The sequence below is a fragment of the Alligator sinensis genome, unplaced genomic scaffold, assembly GCF_000455745.1.
Source record: "Alligator sinensis unplaced genomic scaffold, ASM45574v1 scaffold56_1, whole genome shotgun sequence".
Taxonomy (NCBI): domain Eukaryota; kingdom Metazoa; phylum Chordata; order Crocodylia; family Alligatoridae; genus Alligator; species Alligator sinensis.
In genome coordinates, this window is record NW_005841960.1 from 2,650,911 (window position 1) to 2,670,034 (window position 19,124).

The 19,124-nt window shown below is 42.4% G+C and overlaps 1 protein-coding gene across 3 annotated transcripts in view; it reads right to left on the reverse strand.

The window, feature by feature from the left end:
• KCNT2 (potassium sodium-activated channel subfamily T member 2) overlaps positions 1 to 19,124 on the reverse strand; it is a 371,828-nt gene that overhangs the window by 24,792 nt on the left and 327,912 nt on the right. For all 3 annotated transcript variants that reach the window (XM_025200221.1, XM_025200220.1, XM_025200219.1), the window contains 3 exons: positions 13,445 to 13,546; positions 5,486 to 5,569; positions 3,507 to 3,635 (listed from right to left, as the gene is read on the reverse strand). In XM_025200221.1, the coding sequence (XP_025056006.1) occupies positions 3,507 to 3,635; positions 5,486 to 5,569; positions 13,445 to 13,546 (315 nt within the window). The remainder of the gene's footprint in view (positions 1 to 3,506; positions 3,636 to 5,485; positions 5,570 to 13,444; positions 13,547 to 19,124) is intronic.

Consider the following 19,124-nt stretch of genomic DNA (forward strand, 5'->3'; position numbering starts at 1 on the left):
CCCCAACCCTGCCAGTTCCCCTCGCTCCTAAACAGAAGTACCCTGCCCCCCACCCCTTGCTGGCACACCTTCTTCCCAACCTGCAGCCCCCTGGTGCTGCCAGTGCCCTTCACACCTAACCCACAGTCCCTCATCCCATCCCTTGTGCCCCTCACTCCTGATCCACAGCCCCCTGCCACACTCCCAGTCCTGGCAGTGCCCCTCACTCCTGACCTGCAGCCCCTCCCCCAGCCCTGCCAGTGCCTCTCACTCCCAACCTGCAGCCCCCTGCCCCCCCAGCACCGCCGGTGTCCCTCACTCCTGATCTGCAGCCCCTGCCCCTGCAGTCCTACCGGTGCCCCTCACTCCTGACCTGCAGCCCCCTGCCCTGCCAGTTGCTCTCACTCCCAACCCACAGCCCCCTGTCCCCTCAGCGCTGCTGGTGTCCTGCACTCTGGACCCTCAACATCTGCTACCCCGGCCCTGATGGTGCCCCTCACTCCCGACCCGAAGACCCCTGCCTCCCCAGCCCTGCTGCCCAAGCAGCTCCCACATTTTGAGAGTTCCCACTCTCTCTCGCTCTGTTTACCTGGCTTGTCAGAGCCCACGCAGGGAGCACATGACCCCCAACAGCCAATCACCTTGCTTGCTGCTCTCAGCTTGGAGCAGCCAGCCATGGGAAGCAGAAAACCTGGACATCTGCTGTTATTTTAAACCCCCTCCCCCCCCCCGACATAGCACAAGGGTCCAAAAAAGAGGACGTGTGTGGGAAAACCTGGACGTATGGTAACCCTTTTTTATCTCTGTGTAGAAATCAGACATTAGCTAAACATACTTTACTTACCACAGTCTGGAGACACTTTTTGCCCCAAAAGTCCTAACTTTACTATGCTACATTAGCATTAAGCACATTCTGCTTGAATGTGTGAATGTTTGCATTTTTGAAGTGTAGTTAAAATGTCCTACATATAATAAATTGACCAGGCCCAAGCACATGATTCTAGGCTCCAGCATCTACCCTTGGACTGAATAGATGTGAGCACAACAACAGATCAATTTAGGTTAATTGAAAATGGAAATATTTGTTTGTGGAAATTTTACTGAAGTTTCTTTTCTGTCTTTTGTCACAAATTGTTGGCACAGATATTTATTAAAACACCTCTAATTACCATACGTTTCAGTCATGTAACAAGAATTCTGCAACTATACACGTTGGCAACTGGCAGCTGAGAATAACAGAGTGCCAAGTTATTCTATTTAATTTATCTATTTGTACAGTGATAATTCCTGTGGACTTTTTAAAACAGAAATAGAATGGCTTCTTTGTTGCAGACTCATCATCTCTTGTGCCAAAGAGCTACTTTGCATAGTTTGTTACCTTTTAATTGAGTCTATGCTTAGAAACATGATATGCTTATACCAATGTAAGAAAGGAGATTGTTAACTCTTACACTGGTGGAACTTGCTTGAATCCAGAGCAGAATTATCCCAAAAAGGAACGCACAATTGAGTGGCTTGTCCACAGCTCTCCGGAAATAGCCACTTCTATTGGTAAACATGCCACCTGCATCCCTGCCCGCTGTTTCATACACAGAGTGCCATGCAATAATAATGTGACTGACTCCATTTGGACTGTAACAACCTGATTCTTTACTTAAGTGCACTGTATTCAACGTGCTGCTTGCAGCCATGTAGCATATTGTATGCTGAGAGCTGCTGCTCAACCCTCAAGCCCACGAAGCTTGCTGGAAGCTTCCAGGTGTCACCCTCCAAATAACCCCCACTGACATCAAGGTCACTTACATCAAGGTCATGAAAATCAGACCACTTTTTAAATTGAACTGGCAAAACAAAAACAGGAACTTTGAATTAATTTCTGTAATAAACCCCACCCCCCAAAAAAACGCTTTACTTCCTTTATATAAACTCTCACAGTGCTTGTGTTTCTAGTAGCCCTTGTAACAATGTGATTTGCAATGTGTTCTGAAGGTTTATCTGATTTAGAATTTTCACTGAAATTTTGTGTAAATATGACTTTCTTATGTTTCTGTATATCTGGACTGTCCAATGAATAGCCCACCCCTGATTTAAGTGACTCCATTCTGAAGCAGTTACTCATTAGAAACTTAGGAATAACTATACTAAGGTAAATTACACCACTGTATTGTTATATGTCCACAGCTCAATGTTTTGCTCAATGCAAACAGGCTATTTCCTGGCTCTTCTGCCACCTAGCGTTGGTTGACCATAATAGCATCTACTGTAGACAACTACCTCCAAACACACTGTCCTCTGTGCTAGACACTAGTATAAGAGCATTATAGCACAGGACACTTAGCACAGGTTTTTCCTGAGTATAGTAAACATTACCATGCTGTATTAAAAGTTAGAATATGTTCAGAGCAGTTGCATGGTATTGCTTACTATGATTAAGGACTATTAGTGTTAGCCTCTGCACAGAGTCTTCAAGCATCCTCGGTGCCATATTGGGCCTGGACCCATAATCTGCAAACTGTTAGTCCCAGCCCCCACTACCACATGGGAGTCTTGAATTAACTCCTCTGCAGTGCCAGGACTGACAATCAGCTGATTTTTGGTCCCAGCTCTAAGTCTGCACTGGAGTCTTAAACCAGCCGATTTTGGTTTAAACCCCACTTACATTTGGCTGCCTATGCTGGGGAGCAGGCAAGGAAGGGTTAACCTGCCTGGCTGGCTGCTGCTGCCACTGCTAGGCTGCTGCTCTTTGAGGGGAGCCAGACCCAGATTGCTGCAGTGGTGATAGTTGGACAGGCAGGTTAACCCTTCCCTGCCTGCTCCCTAGGGCAGACAATGCAGACAACCACAAGTAAATGAAGGGAGAGGGGGAGGAAGACGAGGGAAGCAGTGAATGGGAATCTGGAGTACTAGGGAGGGTCAGAAGTGTAACAATGGGTCCAATCCAGGCCAGAGGGAGAAGGAGGCAGTTGGAGTATTTACACTAAAGTGTAGCGTAATATAAGCTAGGGAGCACAGATCAGAGATAATCCTGCTGTGGAGTGCTGTAACTTTGACTTGCATAACGGGCACTTCTAAATAGTTTCACGTGTTAATGTGTTTACAATCCAGAATTACTGTGTAACAAGGCGCTAAGACCAGTCTTTAAATAGCACGGACTGCTGTTCATATATGACATGCTACTGCATAATCCTTGTCCTCCACTTTAACACCCTGAGCTGTTCTCATGTATATGATTTAAGACACTGTCCCTGTAGGGATCCCTCACACAGACCCTAGTGATGCTAGTGAGAGAAAGAAATGGAAGAAAAAGAAAAATTACTAGCAAGTGTTACGATAGCTTATAGCAGTGCAAAAAGTTACACTTATTGTGTCATACTGTCAGACTACCTTATCAAATATATTTGTGTACAGTTGTACTACAAGTATTAGTAGTACCTTAGCATTGAAGTAGGTTGGGTTCCTTCAGTACAAAATCCTATTCTATATTCTGTTATCAAAATGAGAGAATAAGTATGTTAAACCAAACAAACCTCTGATGTGGTAAGTTTCTGAGATTCAGTTCTATAGATCCCAATGGGAATATCACCTGAAGAAGAACAAAGCTTTTGATATAACCTGGCGTATGTCCTAATCCAGAGATCATCTTCTGTGATTTTCATCTAGAAAAATAAAAATAAAAAATACGCTTCTTATTTTTCCAAATAATTGTCTCTCTTATTTAGCATAGGACTGTTCAAAAGCATCAAGGGTTTAGTCTCACACTTACTTATATACTAGTATTCTACCTTTCTCCCAGTGTTTCCATTTATTCTCTCTTTTATTTATTTATTATTGTTCTTTCCTTTCCTGTGTAATACTTCAAGCAAATAGGTGGACCTTTAAAAGAGGGTCTCTCTATTTGGCACCTCATATCCAATGCTATTTCAAGAAGCTGATGGCAAAGTAAAATGGCTCACAATACAAACAAGATGTCATGGAAAGACTGAGAAATTCAAGGACTATTTTGTGTTGAGAATCAGTATTTATCAGTTAGTCCAGTAGCCTGAATATTTAAAAATAAAAGCTGCATAGTGCATGTGAAGAATGTAAGAAATGGACGTGAAAATTCTCTTACGACTACTGCATTAGCCTCATTTACAAAAGGAAGGCACTAGAGACCCATACTGCATGCATGCTGTGTAAGACACACACAAACACCTTGCTACAGTATCTTGCCACAGTATAGCAACTGGCATAAAAAGTACATTTTTAAATATTTAAAATATTTTTAAACAAACTTCTGAAACTAGCATTGAGCTTGTTCATTTTCTAGGCCTGAATCATGGTCACATAAATAATATTAGAATAATGAGATTTTTCATATGAATAATTGCTTATGGTATGTGTTCCCTGTAGGTCTGATCCAAAGCCTGTTGATGTCAGCAGCCTTTGGATCAAACCTTTAGTCTCCCAGATAGCTCAACATTTCCAGATACATTTCACAGTTTATTCATGTTGTTCAGTGTCTTTTACTTTTCATTTTTGAGTTAATTGAGGTGAATACAGTACAATATTTACAAGGCACCTGTGCCAATGAATTTAGTTTTCCTTATATCTATCAAACCCCTCTGTACAAAACTCTCAGTATTTTAGGAATAGATACTAGTCCAAGTGACTTGCTTTGTTACTCAGGATAAGTTGGATTAAACGTAACTGAAGTATATACGTTTCTGACATTTTTAAATGTTGGAGATATTGGGTGTGTCTACACATCACCCTATGGCAACATAGCGATCACGTATGTCTACATGTAATCGCCAGCTACATTGCCAGAGTAGCACACTCCCTGGCTATAGCGCACCACTATGGTAATGTAGTTGGGAAATTTACCCATGTGCAGTGCGCACAGCACAGTGACAGTCCGGCACAGTTACAGCTCATATGGTGATGGGTAGACACACCCACTGTACCCTAAAATCATCTAACCAGTTGCCACCATCTTTATCTGATGCCTATGGCCTAATTTTGCCATGATTCTGCACCTAGTACAAATTCATTTGGACTATATGATCTTGTGAAGTCCCTGCCAGAGATACTTTCCTATGATCCTGTGATTCTGAGTGAGTAGGTTAGATAAGTCCTAGTCAAATGTTGCTTCAGTGTAGCTAAAAATTTCCATGAAGGTAGGCAGTTTCATTTGTTAATTCATGTAAAAAAATATTATAGGAAAAATCTAATTTTTTTCTCCAAAACAATTATTTAAATGCCAGAAACTAGCATAACTTCTCCACTTCCTTACAGTTTCTAGAATGATATAGGAAGTTTGTTTTTTGCTTTTCAATTAGACAGAAGTGTTGAAAATTTCCACCTACTTTTCCTAACTAATTTTCTGAAGAAAAGGGAAACAGATGGAGTCTTTTTTTGGACTGTAATAAAAGAAATTACAGTACAAAGAAAGCAGAGGTATTTTGTGGAGGGGAAAAAACCTTCTATGGCACTTTGTAATCATCTGCTTTTTTTTTTAACTTACAGAACAAAGAAACCCAGATCCTGGTGTGGTATCAAGTCCCAGCAGAAGTCTTGTGATAGAGATCATATAATCCTTCACAAATGACTGAAAGATTAAATGAGAAGGAGAGAAAAGAAAAAGCTTCAGTGCACAGATTGGCAGGTAATTAAAATTCACACACAACATGACTGAATGTGTAAACTAGAACATATATATCATAACTGATTTACGTTCTAAAATATAACTCTGAAAGGGATTCTTTTTTTTTTATAGAGGTATCAAATCTACTGCTAGAACTATTTGTACAAAAAATAAAATACGAACCCCCCACGAAGCATATATTATCCATAGTGGTGAACAGAAATAGAAAATGAATAGATGCTTCCTAAGGTATTAAGCAGTGCATGGGATTTAACTAGCTTGATACATTTGGTATGAAAGTTTTATCTAAATGAAAAGGCCAAGCACCTTTTGGAGAGATTAAAATAATGATTAGGACACTCCATTTAAATATAATACAAATTATGAAAAGGTAAATTAACAGCACTAGAGTCAAAATGAAAAATTTAGCCCTTCAAACCTTGTACTAGCTCCTTTTCCCATTGTGTTGTATGACACCATGTGACATAATACCGTATATATTAACTAGTGATCTCTGGAGTAAACTTATGTATGTAAAGCAATTTGTTTTAGCATGTGTGAAAGACATCTTGCAAAACAAGATGTCTTAAGGGGAGGTTGTGCCATTTAGTAATTCAGAGTACCAGGAAAAATCCAGGGGAAACTTCTAAAAATATAACTCAAGTATAATTCAAAAGTCACAACAGTTCAGAGGGTGTAGAATGCATTTCCTTATCCTCCTTTCTTTGAAGAGTGCAATGTGATTCCTGCCAATGTGAAACCAGGCAGGTTTATGGCTTGGGACATGGCTTGGGAGGTTATGGCTTGGGAGGACCCGGGCAACTATAGGCCCGTCAGTCTTACCTCAATCCTGGGGGAACTCTTTGAGAAGATCATCAAGGAGCACATTTGTGATGGGCCGGCATCAGAAATGATGCTCAGGGGCAATCAGCATGGATTTATTAGGGGGAGATCATGTCAGACCAACCTGATTGCCTATTATGATCAGGTCACAAAGGCCATGGACGCAGGCGTTGCGGTGGATGTAGTCTTTCTGGACTTCAGCAAGGCCTTTGACACCGTCTCTCACCCCATCCTAATTAATAAACTAGGCGACTGTGGCATAGATGCCTACACAGTCAGATGGATTGCAGATTGGCTGAAGGGTCGCACTCAGAGGGTGGTGGTGGATGGATCATACTCAACTTGGGGGAAGGTGGGTAGTGGAGTCCCCCAGGGCTCGGTCCTGGGGCCTGCGCTGTTCAATTTCTTCATCAGCGATCTTGATGTTGGGGTGGAAAGCAACCTGTTTAAATTCACTGATAACACCAAAATTTGGGGGGAGGTGAGCACGCTAGCAGGGAGAGAGAGATTGCAGAAGGATCTGGATAGGTTACAGGGGTGGGCAAACAGGAACAGGATGTGTTTCAATACGGACAAGTGCAGGGTGCTGCACTTGGGTAGTAGGAACCAGCAGCACACTTATACGATGGGGAACTCCCTACTTGAGAGCACGGAGGCGGAAAGGGATCTTGGTGTCATTATTGACTCCAAGATGAACATGGGCCGACAATGCGAGGTCATGGTTGGCAGGGCTAACCGGACCTTGTCGTGCATCCACAGGTGCATCTCGAGTAGAGCCAGGGAGGTGATCCTCCCCCTCTATGCGACGCTGGTCAGGCCGCAGCTGGAGTATTGTGTCCAGTTCTGTGCGCCCCATTTCAGGAGGGATGTGGACAACATGGAGAGGGTCCAGAGGAGGGCCACCCGCATGATCCGGGGACAACAGGGCAGACCCTACAGTGAGAGACTGCGGGACCTGAACCTATTCAGCCTCCACAAGAGAAGGCTGAGGGGGGACCTGGTGACCGTCTATAAACTCACTAGGGGGAACCAGAAGGGTTTGGGGGAGACGCTGTTTCCCCTAGCCCCCGCTGGCATAACAAGGAGTAATGGGCACAAGTTGATGGAGAGGAGGTACAGATTGGACATCCGAAAAAACTACTTCACAGTTAGGGCGGCTAGGAGCTGGAACCAACTTCCAAGGGAGGTGGTGCTGGCCTCTACCCTCGGGATCTTTAAGAAGAGGCTGGATACCTACCTGGCTGGACTCATTTGAGTCCCGTTTTTTGTTTTTAGGGTTCTTTTGTTGTTCTCCCGCCCTGGCGGGGGGTCGGGCTAGAAGATCTATTAGGTCCCTTCCGACCCTAAACTATGAAACTATGAAACTATGAAATTACACATAAACGGGTTTAAGTGATCAGAAACTGGTTTAAACCTGTAACAGAACAGATGTTCAGTGCGCATAAACCAGTTTGAAAATGGCTGAAACTGGTTTGAGATAAACTTGTTTGAACGTAGTATCAGGCTTAACTGATTTGGATCAAACTGGTTTATGTAATGCTGTCTCACACCCCTTCCCAATTTAACTTAAACCAAAGTCCCCTTGCATGCTCTCTAGGCTAGGCTCTCAGCTCCAGCAGAGTACGGCTGACTCTGCCCCTCTGCTCCCCAGCCAAGCAGGGAAAAATAGGGTCCCCCCTCCCTGTCCCATCAGCAAGGACGTGAGCCAGGTCTACCGAGGGTTCCCCCCTTGCTGCTGCAGCAGCAGGCCACCATGGCTCCTAAGGCAGAGGGGGCAGGGAGCGGGGGTTTATTCCCCCCTCTGCCCACATTGCCTCTGGAAGACTGCAGCCGGGTATGCCCATCCCAACTGCCATTGTCGTCGCTCACTCCTTGCTTGGGGCCAGCAGCGGAATAAGCCCCCTCTGCAGGACACAGAAGGGAAGGGGAATAACCTCCGTCCCTGCCCTCCACCTAGGGGCCCTGCTGACTGGGCATCTGACCACTCCTCTTCCCAGCTGCTGTAGCAGCGAGGGGGCAGGGCCCTTGATGGGGGCAGCAGTCCCTGTCATAGTGTCTGGGAGTGCAAGACCCTTGCCAGCAGGGGGCACCCACTGCAGAGCTGTGGCTGACTGTGTGCAGAAGCACGGGGGCTTGGAGGGGGCCAGAGTCTGGCAAGCCACCACCACTGCAGTCCACAGCAGCTTTCCTTGCCCTGCAGCAGGGCCCCCAACTGGGAAGGGACATGCACTTGGGGAAACTGTGACAGGTGCCCCATCACTGTTGCTCCCCCCTCCCCGCTCTAGAAGCTGGGTGGGGACAGGTGTGGGGCTAGAGCCCCGTCTGTCAGGCACCTAAGGTGGGGACAGAGAGAGGGGTTATTCCCCCGGGGCACCATAACAGGATCCACCCACCCCAGCTGCCACTCACTCTGTGCCCAGGGCAAGCAGTGGAATAAGCCCCCTTCACCATGCCGGAGAGAATGGGGCAGGAAAAGTTTTATTCTGCTGCTTGCACCAGGCACAGGGCAAGTGGCAGCGGCTGTGGCCAGGGCAGGCAAACCCCACTGCAGTGCCCTGGAGGCAGAGTGGGGAATAACCCTGCTCTCTGCCCCCCACTCAAGGGGCCCTGCTTGCCACCATCTGGCCCTGCCCCTGTCTGGCCACTGAAGTGGGGAATGGGGTGTGGCCATGCTAGGGACAGCAGTCTCTCTCATGGTTTCCCTGAGTGTGAATCCCTTCCTGGCAGGAGCGGGGGAACACTGTGGGACAAGGAAAGCTGCTGTGGACCACAGTGGCAGTGGTGGTGGCAGCAGCTTGCAGGACTCTTCCCCCCTCCAAGCCCCAGTGCTGCCGCATGCAGTCTGCCACAGCACTGCCTGCCCCACAGTGGGCCCCCTCCCCACACTGGGAAGGGGCTCATGCTCCCAGACACTATGATGGGGCTGCTTCCCCCATCAAGGGCCCTGCCCCGCCGCCACTGCAGCAGCCGGGTGGAGTCATAGCCAGATGCCAGCTGGCAGGGCCTGTTAGGCAGGGGCCAGGGCCAGGGATTATTCCCCCTCCCTCCAGCATCCAATGGAGGGGGCTTATTCTGCTCCTTGTCCCAAGCCAGAGCGAGTGGTGGTGGTGGAGGTTGGGCTTGGCAGACCACCTGTGGTCCCTGGGGGTAGTAGTGGGGGTAGAGGGGAGAATAACCCCCCTTCCTGCCCCATATGCCTCAGGGGCCATGGTGGCCCACTGCTGCAGCAGCGATGTGGGGCAGCTTGGGTCCCTGCTGGCAAGACAGGGATGGGGGAATTAAACCCCTCTCTGGCCTGTTCAGCCCAGGCTAGCCATGCCCCCACAGCACAGCTTCCCTGCCACACAGGGGGTGCTCTAGCACTCCCCGGCTCCTGGTGTGAGCAACTGCAGGCATGTGCCCGTAGTTCCTCAGTCCACAAGGAATGTCTTGTGCTGTTACAAATCAGTTCAACCTAGGCAGGTTAGACTAACCTACAAAGATTGAATCAATTCAGGCTCCAGCTTTTTGGATGTCTGTCCCTAGCCCCTGATGATCTTGACACTGTATCACTACTGGGAGAGGCTTAAGAAAGAAATCTATGAGGCATGTGAAGAATCTCTAGGCTTCTCCACAAAGAAACATCAAGACCAGTTTGACGAGAATGATAAAGAAATTCAAGCTTGCACTGACAGAAAAAGAAGTCTTCAAAGCTTGCTAGAACGCTAGCAACTCAAAATAGGAGTGAGACACACTTATTGACAAATTAAAATAGAGACCCAGAGGAAGACTTGGAAATATAAGAACCGGTGGTGGGAGGACAAAGCAAAAAAGATTCAAAAGTTTGCTGACAGCCATGATATGCATAGTTTTTCAGTGCAACCAGAGCCATCTATGGGCCAAGTACACAAGGAGTCATGCCTCAGTAGTCTAAGGATAGAACAACATTGTTTAAAGACAGCTCCACCATCAACGTACTGTGGAAGAAACACTTTCAAGAGCCTCTGAACTGAGATTGTGGTATTGAAGCTAACCCCATCAAAGCCATTCAACAACATCCCATTAATGACTACCTTGAAGACCCACCAACCTATCAACATGCCTTGAAAGCCACAGAGCTGATGAAGAACAAAATGTTGTGCTGATGGAATACCAGCTGAAACTCATAAGCATGGTGGAAAAAGCTCTCTCACTAACTGCATGCCATTATTCTGAAAATCTAGAAACATGAACAGATTCCAGGTGAGTTGAGAAATGCCAGAATCATAACTATATTTGAGAAAGGAGACAGACTGGAGTGCAGTAATTACCATGGCATTGCGCTCCCTGTCCATAGCTGGGAAGATTTTTGCCCACATTGAACTCAATAGACTCACTCCTTTGGCTGGAGTTTCTATTTGAGTCCCAATGTGGTTTCAGAGGTAAAATAGAGATGGGGTTTTGGTTTCATCCTATTTCTTGAGGAAACAATAAAGGAGAAATCCTAAATTCTACTCAGAAAGAAAAAGCTGCAGTGTGGAAATCATGGCAGGGAGAAGAAAATGGAAAAAGCAGATGTTTTTATGGCACTTGTTACTTGGTATATATGACACAGGACCTCCAAATAAAAGTAACTGGTTGGGTCAGAAGTGGAAATCTGAAGAAAATAATGGATGGTTTAGCACAGAAAATGGGAAATAAAATTTTATTTTAAAATGTAATTATAAAGATCTCACTCCATTAAATAATATGGAAGTGTTCTGGTTGAAAAATGGATCCCAGCTGCCAGTGCCTGGGAACAAATATAAAATATTGGAACTACTTATGTAATGGCAGGAGTTAATGGTTGATGACAAAAATCTGTTTCCATAAGAGAGTATACTTGTTTATCTTCTTATAAAATAATACTTTAATCCTTGTTCATAACCTAGGGCAAAGTTAGACTGTGCCTTGTGAGTGAAAACATTTATTTCCAAAATGCAGAGCAATTGATGAATGGGTTTAAATAGAGTGTGTTTACCTCTGGTTTTTGCATCCATATGTGTACTAGCTTACTTCCTGTACTGAGAGACTGTGACAAATGAACCTGACTACAAGAATCTGTTTTGCACCATATGCATATTTTTTCAAAGTGATTTTATCTGTAACTACATTTAAGGTTTAAAGAATATATCTATCATGACACTGAATAAATTTCTGAAAAAAAACTGAGCACTTGGAGCCTAATCCTATAAAATGAAGCTGATTTAACAAGTTTTCAGATGAGAACATAGTACCCTAAGATGCATCTAGTGCAGCTGGATAGTAAAAGACAGGGTAGATTTGCTTTTTATATATTAACCAAAGTATGAATGTGCACACATACATACACCCTCCTCCCCCCGCCCCCACACACACATACCACAAGCTTTTGTGGGACAAAGCTCACTTCATTAGTTGCTGTGAAAGGATGTGGATGGATGGTAAGATATCATTCATTGTGATTAAGGGGGCAGAATCTTGTATCCAGTACTCCGGACATGTTCTTATAAATATATCTGAGAAACATTATTCACATAAGTAATCCTGATTTTCATGGGTAGCACTGGATCTTCTCTTTGTAAACCAGAATACAAGCCAAGATATAGCAATTATAGGTACAGTGGTATAATTACTTCTCAGATGAACTGATGTATATATTCTGCATTACTAATATGCCCCTTATTTTGGCTGCAAAGAGCTCCAGGTGCAATATTCTATTGTGAGAAGCAGGAACTGCTTGTAAGGGGGAAGGCGTGTAGTGATCATTGCTGAGTTAATGATGAGTGAACAGACAGTCATGCAGAATACGCTTCATTATCTTTTTGCCCTTGCCTTGGAATATTCCTGTCAGAAGAGGAAACACCCTATTTTCTTTGAATCTAACTCTCTCTTTTTGGGATCAAAATAGAAATGGTCTGAATGCTATCATCACAGCCTCATTTGTTCCTCTGTAATGCCTTTCACAGACTGCAGGGCCAGAAAAAAATTGCTTTGTATTGCTCAGATCCTGCAGCTGGCTTGATGTGGATGGATTCTTGCACAGTTGCAGCATCTTTCTGAATATACCTCTAACTAGTGCAATTGGGGGTTATATCTGTTTCTAATCTGTTGTGATATTTCTAGCTATCACCACTCCAGAACTACAAAAACAAGTGTAAATTAATTGAAGAAACTTTAATATAACATATATTAAAGTTGGCCCCAACACCTTGTCTTTCCATGCTGCCACACATCATTCCTCCACCCATTTGTTATGAGGCAGCAACTTGATGGAAGTCCAACAAATTAAGGAAAACAAACATCTACCCATCCACCAAGACCTCAAAAATTCCCTTCACCATTGCCTAAAGTTGTGCAAGCCCTTCTGAATCCACGTGCTTAACCTTCAACCCTGATGAAGCTTGGAAAATCTAATGGCATTCACAGGAAGTTCCACATAAATTTCTTGTGATAGATCCAAAGCACAAGGTCCCTGGCTTTGATCTCCTGTGATGCTCATGGGCAACTCTAAACTGTATCTGCACAAACCATGGGAGATGCAGATATTTGATGCACTGATGGAAAATTTTAAACTCTCTAGTGTACGACTGTGGCCACCCAGAACAGACCATGGGACATATAACAACTCAATGTCCAATCCACAAGTATGAAGGAATGATACACTCTTCTGCACAGTGATACACAGTGATATGCTCTGCTGTTCCTGACAATTATCTGGCTCAGCAACTTAAATTTCAAAGTGTAGTTGCTGTTTTGTATCTACATGAGTCATATGAAAGAAGAATATAACATATATCTGAAAAAATCAAAGCTTTTCCTTGAACTACTTTACAAGTAACTCTTCAATTTAGTAATGATTTATTATATGCAGGTTGATATCATAAGTATCAATACATTATTGCATAACTTCAGTGTATGAAAGGCACGATGTCCTCTAAAAACTGTGTATAAAGAATGAGTAGTCATATAGTAACAATGTATTTGTGTGGTACAGCAGATAATGTTATATTATAGTACCTGGTAAAGCAGTGTGTCCAACATACTGATGCTGAAAACCCTTCCAGCAGCAAAAGGCAGTCGAAACATAAATGCAAGATTAGAACCTTTCTCTCGCTCTTTCTGTTCAAAGAATAAAAAAGGAAAATCAATACAGATGTTTTTTGGTTTGTGACCTGAAGAAGAATATTTTTTATCAAAAATCTTGTTTAACTCTATTCCAACTATGTAACTGGTCCAATAGAAGATATCACTTTAAGAAATCTTATAAAAAAATACAGTAAGTATCATCTAAGTGTACAGCTCCCTCTCTCTGGATTATCATATATTTGCATCATGTATATACAAAAGAACTGTCAACACTAAACACAAGTATAGGAAGGCTGAAGGGTTAAAAGCCCTATTGCTATATATGTTCCATGAATGTCATCCTCTTAGGGGGCTATCAGACATGCAGCCCCCCACTGTAACCTGTGGTGCTTCACAGAAAGTGAACCCCCTACTACCTAACAGATGTTCACTGTTTGGCCTCGGAGGGAAGGAGGGGGAGCAGCAATAGATCTCCACTTCTGAGTCAATCCAGGGGAGAGAGGTTATATGTCTGCAGCCTCTCTCCCCTAGTTCTGCCTCCTCACCCCCTCTCAGCTCCAGTGCTGTCTTCAGGATGGGAGGTGGTGAAGAGAGGCACGGGAGCTCTGTCTGAGGTCTGCCCAGCCTACAGATTAATTTGTCCCACAATTGGGCACTTTTAAAGTGCTTTGCAGCCATGCTGTCCTGTTAGGTCATGGCTGTAGAGCTCTTTCAAACAGCCAGTTGCACAACAAACCTAATTTCTGTCTATGCCCTTAGTGTATTCCCCTGTACCAGTATGAGACCAGAGTAGCAGATTTGTTTGGTGTAATAAAGGCCCTTCTGCCTATTTCTTACTGACTTTTCTATAGTCTAAGGCCTGCACTAGGAGCCACTAAGGAGAGCCTAATAAGGTGAATCATGTTAGTACTTGTTTAACGCTCACCAGTAAACAAATTGGTAACTAGCCCCTGAGACTAGCCCCGCAGACATCAGAGGTAAATTGTCAATGGAGGTCATCTTCTCTGTTTGCTTTCCTGCCAGTTAATCAATTCACTTGTGCATTTCCCCTACTTTAAACCCCAAAGAATTGTAGCCGTCAGTACTTAATATCACCACTATCCCCAAATTACCAGAGTTATGAGGCTCTGTACACAGCCTAATCCAATTATAGTAAGCTCGTTTGGCAATCAGATAACTTCCTAACATGTAGAGTGGGAGGTTCATGCTAGGGTTGTTAATTTCAAGGCTGCTATTAAAGACAAGGCACTCTGAGTAATACAAAATGAGCCTTAATGAGGTGCCAACAGCTATGCAGGAATACCAGGAAAATCTAACTCAGTTTAAGTAATGTGTTTAATGTTGAAATCACGGGATCTGCGTTATGTTTAATGCTATTTGTGTAAATTAAAAAGTTTCCTGTTTTTCTCTCTGGTGTCTGAAGTATCTTACACTGTGCTTCCCTACAGAAGGTAGTCAAAAAGAAAAGAATACGCAGTTAAATTCTGTTTTTCCTACATGGGTTCCTGCTCCTCTGGTTCTTGTCTGTGTGTTTTATATGGCTAGAATATTAAGACCTAAAATAGTCATTATAGATTAATTGGATATGAAAACAGAAGGGTGATACACAAAGTACTTTAAAGTTCAATTATTCTAATAGAGAAAGATAATCCTTCTCCAAGTATCTTTAACACTGTATGAAGTACTACAACAGATGGATCTTACTTAAGAAATCTATAGCATGATTAAGAAATTATTACAGAAAATTTTTTTGCTGATAAAAAGGGGTATATACCTATCTGTATGCAAATAGGCAAAGAAAGCATTGTCACTAATATGTTAGGTTGTATTTAGTGTTGATTACTATTTTTGAAGAGAGAGCATAATTATTATAAAACAAGTGGCTATGGAAAACATTGGGTAAAGAGATTCTCAGATACATATACATTGATAATGATAAAAATATTATTTCTGGCTGGTATTTTCCAAAGTATTTGGTGGTGGCCAAACGACTCTCATTAATAGCAGTAGAATGATTCAGTGGAAATAATCAAGCCACTTCAGAGAAAGCACCAGCCATATGGTTTATTTACTATAAATAGATTGAACCAAAAACATATGGTCTTGAACACTTCAGGGGTTCAAAAGAGGATGGAGCTAGACTCTTCTCAGTGGTGGCAGATGACAGAACAAGGAGCAATGGTCTCAAGTTGCAGGAAGGGAAGTTTAGGTTAGATATTAGGAAGAATTTTCTTACTAGGAGGGTAGCAAAACACTGGAACAGATTACCCAGAGAGGTGGTGGAATCTCCATTCTTGCAGATTTTTAAGACCTGGCTAGACAAAGCTTTGGCTGGGATGATCTAGTTGGGGATTGTCCTGCTTTGAGCAGGGGGTTGGACTAAATGACCTCCTGAGATCACGTCCAACCCTAATTTTCTATGATTCCATGACTTCCATATTGGTGGAAATTTAAGTTTAGACTTTGTGGTTTAGATTCTGTCAATACTCTATCTATTATATGACTCTAAGGGTAAAAAGAAAACTGATTCTGTTATTAAACATGACCAGTTAGAACTTGTGAGCTGAAAATTCCAAAAGAGGAAGGAGAGAAAATAATATAGACACAATCCAATAAAGAAAATGAATTAATGTGGCTTGTTTCATGGCCAGTGTGGGAAGTATTATCCACATTTATTTTCCTTTTCTGTGTAATCTTATTCACCATTCACCAAAACATTAAATATGTTTCTGCAGAGCAATCATCTACTTTTGTGATGCTTTCAAGAGAAATGCTTATTTTAAGGTCCTGTGCTCTTAGCACTACTAAACATTTTTAAGAGCTGCATGTTTATAACTAATAGACATAGCCTGATTTTAGCTGATCAGGCCTTAACTTTACATGTAATACCATTGAGGTGAATGGGTTTAGACAAAGGAAGAAAGCCTAGTAATGTAACTGCTTTTTAAAGATTTTGATTTTAATATTGTGCAGGTGTATCTAATTTTTAAAACAGTGGAAGAGAGTGGAGAAAATGTCATAGTAATTTCCTGTGGTAAAACTGGTGCATAATATAATGTGTATAATATAATCCTTTTTTGCTTAATATTCCATGATTAAATGTACATTTTTCTTTGATTTCCAGACAGTTAAAATTAAATAAAGACTTTTAGATTCAAACCATAAATTATATTGTGGAGAATGACTGTGAATTGAATGACCCTCCATCAAACAAACTGAAGGTATTACATTTATTCTTCCATCTGCTCAGTAGTTGATAAATGAATAGTGGAGTCTATTTTTGGTACCAAAAGGGGGGAGAGGGAGAGGGAGAGGTCAATGGAAAAAAAGATGCGATGCTTTGGGTAATATTTTTGGCTTCCACCTAGAACTTTGAAAAGTGGGAGGAAGGCCTTTTTTCTTAACCGTATATAGTTTATTTCAAAACAAGATCTTGAAATGTTTTCCTTTTAAATATTTTATATTCCATCTCCTGTCTGTTTTGTATTGTGAGCTTCCTTTTTCCCCCTTGCTTAAGAAAGATGATAAAATAAAATTATCTCTAGTTTCTGATTTGTTACTTGTAAACTCATTAATGTTCCAGTGAATACTGTAGATGTGGATGCTAGAAAGGCACTGAAGTATCACTGGTACTTGTATTTCATATTAAATATGGTACCCAGTAATATTTCTAGTGACACACATTAAAATTCAGTCATAGGAAAAACATATATTTATGGGAAAAGCATTTCTCATCTTGAGAAATAATTAAAGAGTTTAGCATAAACATGACCTCTAAAACTACTAATATAAATTTCCATTTTAAAATTTATGTTGATATACAGAATTATTAATAGATAGGGAGGTTTATGCATCTCCAGTCATCTTCTCTCTGTTTATGTGACTCCAAGTTGCAGGCTGGAAAGTCCTGCATTGTTGTTAGCTGCTGAACTGTTGTAGCCGCTGTATTTCTAAAAGAAATTGAGAGCTAAAGATGGGATCCTAAGAAGATTTGGGAATATATGCTCTCACTGACATGGTATATTCCTCATGATATTGTCTCACCCAGGAAATATTCTATCAGTATTTTCCCTTACAATTACTAGTCAATGTCATACTGCAAAAAAGTTAGAAAGTTTACATCCTGATGGGTAAGTCCCAACAGCCTGCCAGTATAAAGTGCCTTTCAGTGACTTTTCTTTTAAAGAAAGTGACAGTGTGTATACTTTGACATTTTAATATTCTGTTTCCATACTTTTTGGATTGTGTTTCACTCTTCTGTATTCTTCCCCTTCAAATGTGGACCAAATCCTTACCGCTTCTCTTTCCATTGTGACATTCTTCTTTTTGCATTTTTTGGTATAATATTAAAGAAGCTTCACAGACTATATTGTCAGTGGTATAGGACTGCAAATAGATTCCTTCTCCATTGTAGATAGTAATTATAGATTATGGAACTGCCATAATCTAATCAAATCATTCATCCATCTAGATTAGCAACCAGTAGCAAATATAGCATGTTTCTGAGAAAGCTGTAAAAATCTGGATGAAGCCTAAAATTTTGAGGGAAAAAAATAGAGGCAGTGCCTTTTCATATTTGACAAGCCTCTTGACAAGCTTCTTGTGTCAGCTTTGAAGCTGATTTTGAGTGTATAGAAAATATTCTTTAGGATATTGTCTTCAGGTACCTTATATAAGACACTTTTAATCTTTAGAGCTGCATCCAGATAAATGAGGACATTTGGTTCCCCAGGGACAACTAACAGCAGTGTATCTTGGCCCCAGCAGCCTTCCCTGGGGTCCTGGGGACTTCCTGGGGCTGCAGCCGCAGTGATTCTGCCATTTGGAGCCTGGCTGGCAGCTGGAGCATGGCTCTCCAGTTTTGAGTGGTGCACGTTGCCCCCACATGCAACACTCAGGGGGTTTTTTGCACAGGTTTTTCTGTTCCCTGGATAAGCAGGGGTCATCCCCCCCTTTCCCCACCTCCCCATGCTGTTCCCTTACACTATAGAGAACAACCGAATGTACAGAATGTGGTACTGCAGACATATTGCCACATATCACACTGCCACTCTTGTCTGGATGTGGCCTAAAGGAGCATACAGTGCATGTCTACATAGAAGGATCAACAGAATATTTCTAACCAGACACCATCCACCCACCACTACTACTTGCATGCTCCAAGTCTAAGTCAACCTAAAATCTGACATCTTTCATGGATTTGGGTACCTATATTAGATTGGGATTCACAGCCCAAATCCCCCTGCTGAATTTCAACAACTCACTATTTTTAATTTAAACATGCTACCTGTGGTGGCATCTGTTTTTATGCTAGTGGCTAAACGACAGTCCAGGAATCTAAAATGTGGGTTTTATGCCTGAAGGTCTTCAAACCGACAGTTCCCACTTCTAAAGAGAACGCTATAATTACTAAGCTAGGCTAGGCTGTGATGCAGGTATTCTCTCACTTTGTTGAAGCTCTGCCATTCAGTACAAAGTATCCAGAGAGATAGTAAGTGTGGGTATAGTTCTGTAGCCCAGTGAAAGAAATGTTTACATAAGAGGTAGAGATAGGAGTTTTTTTGTTTATATACTGTTTTTATTTTATTTTATTCAGTTACACTAATGCAGG